Source organism: Cervus canadensis, chromosome 13 (assembly GCF_019320065.1).
Source record: "Cervus canadensis isolate Bull #8, Minnesota chromosome 13, ASM1932006v1, whole genome shotgun sequence".
Classification (NCBI taxonomy): Eukaryota; Metazoa; Chordata; class Mammalia; order Artiodactyla; family Cervidae; genus Cervus; species Cervus canadensis.
Window position 1 is genome coordinate 24,545,535 of NC_057398.1, and position 10,863 is coordinate 24,556,397.

The window sequence follows — 10,863 nt, forward strand, 5'->3', positions numbered from 1 at the left end:
CATCCCCCACCCTAGCCTCTGGAACCCCAGTCAGATGTAGAGGAAAGAACCAGTCCAGAGGGATTGCCTCAGACCACACTATCTCCACTCTCTCAGACCTGTGGAAGGTTAGCGACCATGATTTCCAATGGGATAGGAAACGTCACCACTGGAAAAAGGTAAGAGGGGTGGGCTTTCCCTTTGCATGCCCTCACTGGGTTTCCTGACCTCTGACTCTCCAGGATGACCTCAGCACCTTCAAGAAGACCTGGCCCTCTCTCCCTGGTAGTTATAATCAGACTCGTTTGGAAGACATCGTCCTGAGTACCCTCCCTCCGGCTCAGTTCTTAGGATAAGGCCTTTCCCTAAGCCACACCTTGGATTCCCAACCCAAGAAACACGGGGGATGTCTTCCCTCAGAAGAGACGCTGCTCCGCCACAGCCCGCACAGCAGCCCAGGAGACACTCCAAGGGGAAGCGCTGGCCTGCCATGTATCTGGAAAGAGGGAGAATGTAATGCATGAGGACCTCCTAACTCGCTTTTTGCTCCTCCTTCCACCCAATTCCGCCCTGCCCCCCGCTTTTCTGTCACAACCCCTACTCCCTCCCAAGGTCTCAGTGACCTTTGACAAAGGACCACATCCCTTAACATCATACACATTCCTTCCTTGATCTGTTTTGTTTTGTTTTTTACAGGAAGCTAAAAGTGAGGCTCTAGCTTGATCACCTTGGTTTTTCTTTGTGCTTAACAGAGCTCCCAGGGCCCCCTCAGCCTCCACTTGTATTTCTAAAGGTAGCTGAGGGACAATGTGGGAAACAGAGACAAGCCAGCTGGGGAGATGAATGGCAAATCTCTCTCTGCTTTCTCATCCTGTCTTCCGCAGCTCCCTCAGCACCTCTGCTCTCCCACGCAGTGCCTCTGTTCTTAAAAAGACTTCAAAAAAAAAAAAAAAAAAAGACTTCAGGGTTGACTTCAGATCATGCAAGAAACCAAGTACCCCTCAGCTGCCCCCAGCTTCCAGCCAGCCCCACACTTGCCCAGAAGACCACTCTGACGAGTCCTTTCTACACTACCTGCATGTCTTGTCTTTTTCTGCTGGGGGAAGATTGTGAAGAGTCAGTACCCATGTACAGACTCCCTTCTGTAGGCCTAGGGCCCCAAGTCAACCAGAGTAAGCGTCTGGCCCCTCATGTCTTATCTATAAAAACACTATAATAGAGTTTATCACTTTGTTTACTTAATTGGGTGTCCCAATTTTTCTAATTTGTCAATTTCATGATATCTTTTTTTTTATATCTTTTTTTTAATATCTTTTTTTTTGAAAGTGAGACTAGTATTATTTACTTTAGTGAACACACTTTGGAAGTTACTAGAATTTCCGGGCATCAGAAAATGATGAGGACCTGAGCTAAGGCAGCGAGAGAACAAGAAAACAGAATGCATAGAATCCAGGGTCTGACTATTGAGAAGGGAGAGAGGGAGAAATCCTGGATGGCTCTCAGGTCTCTAGATTGGATGACAGCATATCTGAAGGTCCCATTTGCTGAGTTGGGGGACATAGAAAGAGAAGCAGGTGTATGGGTGAGAGACACAAGTTCAGTTTACTTGTATTTCACTAAGGGATCAATAGGACATCTAGGTGGAATTGTCCAGCAAACAACTGGTCTAGAACTCAGTGGAAAGATTAGGACTGGAGATAGAGATTTCAGAGTTTTCAGCACATAGATTGTAGTTTTGCCCAGGCACTCCTTCTTAGCCATCTGGTGTTGCTGTCAATCAAAGTCTTCCCAGTCCTTTAACCTCCAGGTTAAAATCCCTTCCCTAAATAGCGTCTGTTAATGACTCCTCCAATTGACCTGAGTTTTCACTGGGCACTAAAATTCCCCATCTTTTTTCATCTGTGCATGGTCCAGTTCACCAGTTCGAAGCTTCGCATTCTTTATTTCTTCCAGCATGAGGCCTTGAGCACGCAAGACTTCTAATAACATCGTTACTCCAACAGTTGGCTCTAATTTCAACAGGACTATGTCCAGGGTAAAGAGTCCAGGATTGAACTTGTCCTGGGCCCTTGTACTCTTCAAAGGTGTTGGCCCTCCTTCTGGCCCCACAGTGTGGGCTGGTAGTCTATGATCTACTACTAGGGTAAATCTGTGGTGGACAGTGGGGAGGGGATGTCTCAGCCTAGCTTAACTCAGCTTTCTGTCCCCCTATAGGAGCATATGTCTTCTCCCTTTGCTGCTTATTGGCTTCTGGGGCTATGTGACCTGTCATCGGAAACCTGTGGAGGACATCTGCACAGCCAAGCCTCGGGACATTCCTGTGAATCCCATGTGTATTTACCGTTCCCCAGAGAAGAAGGCGGCTGAGGGCGAGGGCTCAGGGCAGAAGATCCCCGGGGCCACCAACCGGCGGGTCTGGGAACTGTCCAAGGCCAATTCCCACTTTGCCACTGTCTTCTATCAGCATCTGGCAGACTCCAAGAATAACAATGACAACATTTTCCTGTCACCCCTGAGTATCTCCACAGCTTTTGCTATGACCAAGCTGGGTGCCTGTGACAACACACTCAAGCAGTTGATGGAGGTACAACTCAAAGCCCTTCTGAGTATTCCCGGCTCTTTGTGTTTCTTTTTCTCTCTCTCCTTCCTATCCCCGCCCCCCCCCCTTTTTTTAAGAACAAATTATTTATTTATTTATTTATGGCTGTGCTGGGTCTTTGTTACTGCTTGGGTTTTTCTCTAGTTGCCCAGAGAGGGTGATACTTTTCCGTTGTGGTGCTCGGGCTTCTCGTTGTGGCGACTTCTCTTGTTGCAGAGCATGGGCTCTAGCGCTTGCAGGCTTCAGTATTTGCAGCACACAGGCTCAGTAGTTGTGGCGCATGGGCTTAGCTAACCCATGGGATTTGGAATCTTCCTAGACCAGGGATCAAACACATGTCCTCTGCATTAGTGGACAGATTCTTAACCACTAGACCAGCAGGGAAGCCCCCCTTTCTTCTTTTTTCCATTTATTCCTTTAGAAAGTGTGAGTTGAATGTTTATGCTGTGCCAGGCACTGTGCTTGATGACTATTGGTCAGGGGCTGACTGGCATGATGCTCACTGACCATGTGAGCCAGGCTGTCCCACCAGACCCACCACTGTTTTCTTTTGGCTTCTACAGGTTTTTAAGTTTGATACCATCTCTGAGAAGACATCTGATCAGATCCACTTTTTCTTTGCCAAACTGAACTGCCGACTCTATCGAAAAGCCAATAAATCCTCTGAGTTGGTATCAGCCAACCGTCTTTTTGGAGACAAATCCATCACATTCAATGAGACCTACCAGGACATCAGTGAGGTGGTATATGGGGCCAAGCTCCAGCCCCTGGACTTCAAGGTGAGCCCCAGATGTCATCCCAGACCTCAGAGTTCTTCCTCTCCACTCAGAACTTAAAGAGACAAGGAAGCAGCATCCTAATGAACACTGCTATGCTAGTTGAAGGCAGGAAGAGGTGTTTTAAGTCAGAGCCCCTGAGATATGTATTCTTATTTGAAACCTGAGAAATCAGTGCTATCTATGGATTGCAGCAGTTTCTCTGAAAAAGTTATAAAAATCCTGCAACAGTGGCATTCAGAACATAGTCACTAGTTCACACAACAGAGCAAGTGTAGGCCTACTTCTACAGCATGACAGGGAATGACCTAGGAAACTTTGGGGTTTTGAACTAAATTCTTAATGTCTCATATTATTACTATCTTGAAAGTTTGTTAAATGTTGAAAGCCTTATTACTATTTTCAAATCTTTTCAATAAACAGACTTACTTAAAAAGTTAAAAAAAAAAGTCCTGCAACAAAGAAGTCTACTGATTTTATTTTTATTTATTTTTATTTTTACTGATTTTATTCAAAAGGTATTTCTCAGACTTTTTGGATCGCATGGGCATCTCTCCTGTGCCCCTTGCACCTCCTGCATCAATCCTTAGCTTCCCAGAGGGCACATCTCATGAATACTCATAAGAGTTCAGGTTTCCAAAGTCAAAGAAGATAATATTTTGTTTTCTTTTTCCAGACAGTTTTTCTCTTCTTCTGTTTCTTTATTTCTTCCTCTTTTTCTTTCCTTTCTTTCTTTTTCTTCTGTTAATATTTATTAACTCTATGGGAGATCCACGACAGTATGCTGGATATGTGTGGTTTCTCCAATCTGGATTAGAGTGATTGGTTTAACAAAATGGTGGAAAAGAGTGGAGGGAAGATGGACAAAATAAAATTCTGCATGGGGAGATGGAGAAGCCGATTGAATAGCACAGTTGGGTAGGTTTGTTTCCTGTTCTCCTCAGGGAAATGCAGAGCAGTCCAGATTGACTATCAACCAATGGATATCCAATAAGACTGAAGGGCGTATCACTGATGTCATCCCCCCGCAAGGCATCAATGAGTTCACTGTCCTGGTGCTAGTCAACACCATTTACTTCAAGGTACTCAAAAATGGCACTGGAGGGAGGCTCAAGAGGGAGGGAACATATGTATATCTATGGCTGATGCATGTTGATGTATGGCAGAAGCTAACACAATATTGTAAAGCAATTATCCTCCAACTAAAAATAAATATATTTTTAAAAAATAAATGCAAAAAAATAAAATGACCCTGGAGAGACCTCACGGATGACATATTTTCCTCCAGCTCATTCTCCTTCATACCATTGGGCATGTGTAGGTAGATCATTTTGAGAAATAGTACATGCATGGTCTGGGCATAAATACAAATTTGCTGAGTCTAGAGTCATGTCTAGGGCTGTGGTTGCTGGACTGAGGTCCAAAGGGGGCCTGGTAATGTCTCTGGGCCCGAGGCAGAGTGTACACATTCATAGGCCAGCATGTTCAGCAGCAAGGTGTGCATGATAATAAATTCTCATAAGTATGTGATGATTTCTTCTGTCCAATTAGCTTCATTTTGAAATCTGAAACAAAATGACAAAGTCTATAGACAATCCTCAATGATGAGGTTTTCTCTGTCATCTAGAGCAGCTTCTGCAGCATCTCAAAATTCCTCTTGCCTGAAGCTTCTGAACCTCCTGGTACCAGACTAACCACAAATTTTGCAGAGGCCTTGTGACATCATGCAGATGGCTTTGTCTTTCTCAGAGAGTCAAGTTCTGAAGATTGTTCCAACTTGATTACATTTAGGAAAAAGGATGAGGGGAGAGAGTACTGGGAATAGACAGACCACTGATAACTCAGGAGGCCTACCAGCTTAACGCAGGTTAAATTGTGCCCTCCCGGGTCATGCTCTAGATGTGTTCTCCCCGACTGGGCCTGGGGGGTTAGCCCGTCACTGCTGTTGCCAATTGCTTTGTTGCTTGGGGGTTCCCTCATGCCAAAAATGCAGTAGGTTGCATTTCTACAATGTGTACTGACTGCCCTTTGCAGTTTATGGAACACTTTGCCTCCTGATTCTCATGACATCTCAAATGAGAATTTGAGCTGCTCAGACAGATTACTTAGTTTAAATTCTGACTCTTCCATTTCTGCTGCAAACTTGAGCGAGTTACTTAAGACCCTTCTGTGTCCCAGTTTCTGCATCTATAAAGTGGTAACAATGATACATCTGCCTCACAAGGTTACTGAGGGGATTAAGTCAATGCATACAAAATGTCTGGAGCGGTGACTGGCACACAATAAGCATCCTACAAATATTAGGGATAACCTGCTGCTAATTTTACAAGCGAAGAACCACCACTCAAAGAGTTAAGTGACTTGTCCCCAAATCAAAGAGCCAGAAGACAACAAGTATGCTAACTGCAACTTGGAAATGTCAAAGCAGTATCTTGTATCCCTTCCTTCTTTGAACAGGAAGTTGGCCAGGCCTCCCTCTCTGCCTGGCAGGACTCCCAGATGACCCCCTGGGGTTACTACCTTTGTCTGGCTTTATTCATCAGGGACAGAGCCCAGCATTTTGGAGGATGGTCTTTGAGAAAGAGGCCGGTGGGAGGCAGAAGGCAAAAGGCAATTAGATTTAAACTCCAGGAGAGACTTGCCAAGAGGCCAGTAGGTTATTCTTGTTTTTATTTTTTTCTTGTTATAAAAGCAAATAGTCATTGCTGAAAATCTAGGACATACAGAAAATTCACTGAAAAAAAAAAACCCACTCATGATTCTGTCACTCTGACACAGTCAGTGTTAAAAGCCTTTTTATGCACATCCCTTGAGGTCTTTGTTCTTAAAAATTGCACTTCCCATAATCTTCCCTGGTGGCTCAGATGGTAAAGTGTCTCCAATGCGGGAGACCTGGGTTCAATCCCTGAATTGGGAAGATCCCCTGGAGAAGGAAATGGCAATCCACTCCAGTACTTTTGCCTGAAAAATTCCATGGCCAGAGGAGTCTGGTAGGCTACAGTCCATGGGGTTACAAAGAGTCGCATCCGACTGAGCGACTTCACTTTTTTAATGTAATAAAATATTGTGACTGTTTTTCATGTCAGCATTCTCCTACGGATGTTTCTGGTCTTCTTGCTTTGTGATTCTCCCACCTGGTGTCTTCCTCCAGGGCCTGTGGAAGTCAAAGTTCAGCCCCGAGAACACAAAGGAGGAACTGTTCTACAAGGCCGATGGGGAGTCATGTTCGGTACCCATGATGTACCAGGAAGGCAAGTTCCACTATCGGAGAGTGGCAGAAGGCACCCAGGTGCTCGAGTTGCCCTTCAAGGGTGATGACATCACCATGGTCCTCATCCTGCCCAAGCCGGAGAAGACCCTGGCCAAAGTGGAACAGGAACTCACCCCGGACATGCTGCAGGAGTGGCTGGATGAGCTGGCAGAGACGCTGCTGGTGGTCCACATGCCCCGCTTCCGCATCGAGGACAGCTTCAGCGTGAAGGAGCGGCTGGAAGACATGGGCCTTGAAGACCTGTTCAGTCCTGAGAAGTCCAGGCTCCCAGGTGAGGGCAGGAAGGGCTTTCCTCCTCTCTCTGCCCTCAGAGTTGTCTGACCAAAGGTGGAAGAGACGGGGAAGCAGTAGACAAGAGGGAGTCAGGACACCTGGATTCTAATTCCAGTCCTACTGCCAACTCAGGGGAATCCCGTCCCTCTCAAGGGGTCAGTTCTCTCCTGTGTACGAGAGGAAGCTGGCTCTTGGCTCTCCATGGGCCCAGCTGGAACTGGAACCTTTGGAGTCTGTAACTGATAGAAGAGGTGGGACGGGGTAGAGAGGAACTTGAAAACCACCAGAGAGTCCAGAGCAAAGAGACAGACGGGGTTAAGAGCCAAGGACATCCGACTCCCACCAAAGAGGTGTCGCTGACATTTAATAGCCCTTCCTGATAGTCTAAGGGGCTTCTGTGTTTTCTAAGGTCACATGGACAGACGCAGTCAAGCCTTCCCAGTTTTGATACTCTAATAATAGTGTTAAGTTGGTTTGGTTTTTCCAACACACCATTCTTGAAAACTACGCACTAAAACATCTCATTTTTAAAAAGAAGTTTACAAGATTAGTTGAGTGGATTCACCTGTAATGGGCTGTCTTTAAACTAGGTCTCAGAACCACACCCTTTTTTCAAGGTGTTGTCACCCTGGAAGGAAAGACATTGCTACTAGATGGAGTGAGCATTTCTTTAAGAACAGAGTCCTCAGCCTCAGCCCCCAACCCCCCATGAGCTAAAGCACCAGATTAACTTTACAGGAACCAGGTTGAATAAACCCAAAGTATTTTATTATTTTTAACATGTATGTATTTTGAAGGTATCATTAGGAGAGGGTCCAGGATTTCTATTTTTCTAAAAGTCTCAAAAGACCTCTTAATCCAAACTGAATTCCTCTCTGTGGATTGAAGCCAAGTTTCCCTCATTTCACAGATCCTTCTCTGATCTTCTAGGTATTGTTGCAGAAGGTCGGAACGACCTCTATGTCTCAGATGCATTCCACAAGGCATTTCTTGAGGTAAGTATACCTCTCTCCGCTCTCTCTTCTTATGCTTGCTTTTTTGTTACCATGCTGCTTTATTATTCAATATATCAGTATCTCCTATGATGAGTAACTCTGGAGTCATTCCTTCATTGACTCTTCTGGTGTAGACAGCAGGTGTTTGAACAGTAGGTGACAACTGTGATAAAAGGCATATTTCCAGTGTCCCTCAAACCCCAAGTCTATAGTGCTCTCCTCTACAACATAACTCTGACTTGACGTCCTCATGGTCTAATTGTTCCACCCTCGATCTGCTACCTCTCCTGGGAACACAGACATTAAGGTGAAGGTGATACCAGAAAAGCAGCCAGCAAAGGCATTCAAAGGAGAACCAGGAGAGGATGAGCTCATGAAAACCCAGGAAGGAGTTTTAAGAAAATGGAAAGCATCTAGTAAGAAGACTGAAAAGTGACTGTAGGTGACTTTTCCCTAAGGCATTTGGACAGTGTAGTGGGGGCACATCCTAATGGTAATGATTGAAGAGCAAATGGAAAGTAAGAAAGGAGAGCTGGTGAATGTAGACCATCATTGTAGTGTCCTACAATGTGTTCCAGAAAACTAGAACTCTAGACTACACTGCAGATAATAAAAAGTTAGGTGTCAAATAAATGTATATCCTCTTCTAGGGAAATTAACAGAGAATCAATGCACATTGGAGTGTTGATATCTGAGCAGTTCCACAGTGAGGAAAATGGTTCAATATTGCTTAACCCAGTGTTGCCCCAAATAAGAGGTCCATGGAAACCTTTACTGGAGTAAGAGCTGTGTAAAGCCTCTAGAACTTCTGGCTCTTAAAACAAATACTAAACTATGGATCAATACCGTTAGTTACCTAGAGAGCTTGACTCAGGGTCTGAGCATCTGTATATTTACAAAGCTCCTCAAGAAATTCTGATGCGCATCCAGGTTTGGGAACCACTTATGTAGACTATTCTGGGGGGGGGACCCAGGCTGTGACGGAAATGTGGTAGGCCAATGTTAGAGGTCATAAAATTTAGGAATCTCAAAGAGAAGATTGTGGTCAAAGAGAAAGATTTCAGAGCATGGTGCTAGTAAATATAGTTGTAGTCCAAGCTCAGTGGGAAATATGTCATTAGGAGGAAAGTGGAAGGATCAAGGGACAGGAAAAAGCCAGGGTAATTGTAATGGGAGTGAGGAAATGTGATAGTTGGAAAAAAACAGAAGGTTATAGTCTGAGAGGATAATGTAATTATAATTTCAAAGGTCGAGATGTTCTGAGAGAGGGCCAGTTCAAAGTGCAGCCATGGGCTGGTTTGCTGAAGTGAAGGCAATGCTCATTGGGTTCAATGAGACGAAAGAAATGGAAATTTAGAGTGGGTCTCCTACCAAGATATTTTAATTGTCTAGGTCATACGATAGCAGGAGTTAGGTTAGACAGGCAATGGGCTAGGCAATAAAATCCTCAGTGTGGGACTATATTCTGTAGAGCAATAGAGACCTGTAGGACCAAAGCAAGAGTAGAAAGATACATATCTTAAAAGATACTGAGGTCAGAACAGGGGATTTTATATGAATATTGGATTAATGATTTTGGAAGTGAAAACAACACTGAAGCCATATTGATTATGGAAGAAATAACATTTAGATGGCAAGAGAAGATGAGTCCTCAGGATTTTAACTATGACTGAGAGTCTTCTTTCACAGACCCCAAATGGAAGTGGTCAACTCAGACCTCCACAAGGGCCTTGAGTTACGATCAAGAAGCAGCAAAAGTTCTGTTTCATTTTGTCTACCTGAGCCCACTAAACAATGATGCAAGGTTCCTCCATGGCTCTTGGGAACGCTATACACAAGGACCCTAATTGATTGTCAGTCTCCTGAGAAGCCACTGAAAACCAGTATCTGATTTGAGTAAAAGGGCCCTGGTCTTACAAAAGCTCGTCTGCTCTTAGTGCTGAAATGATCATGAATTAGACAGCATGTGTAGAAAGGAGAGGTGGTAAGGAACGAGGAAGGGAAAATCATCAACCAGGTTCTCTCAAAGCTCAGGGATCTGAAATGCTTTCCTTAGAGGCAGGGACAGAGTTTTAGTGACATTCTAGGTGTCCAAGCAAAATTTCTTAAGAAATCTCCCATCTCCCGCCAGATCTGTGGCAGTTCTACTTATCAGTAAGTTCCAACACCGTCCTTTCAATCTATTGCTCTGGGAAATATTCATCTCATCCAGCTAGAGGACCCTCCTCTTTTCATAGGCCCTAGCTCCTGAATGGCTGTTTACAGTAGTTTTATCTAGGATCTTGATGATCCAAAGTGGAACTACCTCAACTATGGTGCTCTAATTTTGAGTCAATATGTCTTTTAGTATAGAGTTCAGTATCATGTACAATGTTGCCAGCCAGAAATGTGACATCCTTGTGTACATCCAGATTTCTGGTTCAGAGTATCTGAATGGACCCTGGCACTTACTTTCAGCACAAGGCTTGGATGAATACAAGTCTTACATCAGTATTCAGTGGATGAAAGAAAGACTAAAAGTAAGGTTCTAGAGGGGATCTGATCTAACTCGTATCTTTCCAACTAGAAAATAAATGGCATTTTTGAGGAATTGCTGTGTCCATGGATGATGTACCTGCTTGTAATGAGCTGCAGAGTAGCTAACGTGGCAGTTTGCTTCCCATCTGACCTGCAGGTAAATGAGGAAGGCAGTGAAGCCGCAGCAAGTACCGTCATTAGCATCACTGGTCGTTCGCTGAACTCGAACAGGGTGACCTTCAAGGCCAACAGGCCCTTCCTGGTTCTCATCAGGGAAGTTGCTCTGAACACTATTATATTCATGGGCAGAGTAGCCAACCCTTGTGTTAATTAAAATGTTATCCTTTGTACTTCTTCCTATTTTGGTGTGTGAATACAAGTAAAAATAAATAAAACTATTCCCTTATCTGACAATTATGAATGGACTTTGCCATCTGAAACGAAGGCAAGGAA

The 10,863-nt window shown here is 44.4% G+C and overlaps 1 protein-coding gene across 2 annotated transcripts in view; it reads left to right on the plus strand.

Moving 5' to 3' along the window:
• SERPINC1 (serpin family C member 1) overlaps positions 1-10,863 on the plus strand; it is a 19,019-nt gene continuing 8,156 nt past the window's right edge. The window contains exons 1-7 of one of the 2 annotated variants that reach the window (XM_043484787.1): positions 1-158; positions 2,194-2,563; positions 3,142-3,357; positions 4,299-4,436; positions 6,506-6,896; positions 7,829-7,893; positions 10,568-10,824. In XM_043484787.1, coding sequence (XP_043340722.1) covers positions 118-158; positions 2,194-2,563; positions 3,142-3,357; positions 4,299-4,436; positions 6,506-6,896; positions 7,829-7,893; positions 10,568-10,744 — 1,398 coding nt within the window. In that variant the 5' untranslated portion in view covers positions 1-117 and the 3' untranslated portion in view covers positions 10,745-10,824. Of the gene's footprint in view, positions 159-2,193; positions 2,564-3,141; positions 3,358-4,298; positions 4,437-6,505; positions 6,897-7,828; positions 7,894-10,567; positions 10,825-10,863 lie in introns of those variants that run through there. The other variant, XM_043484788.1, reaches the window with a different exon arrangement.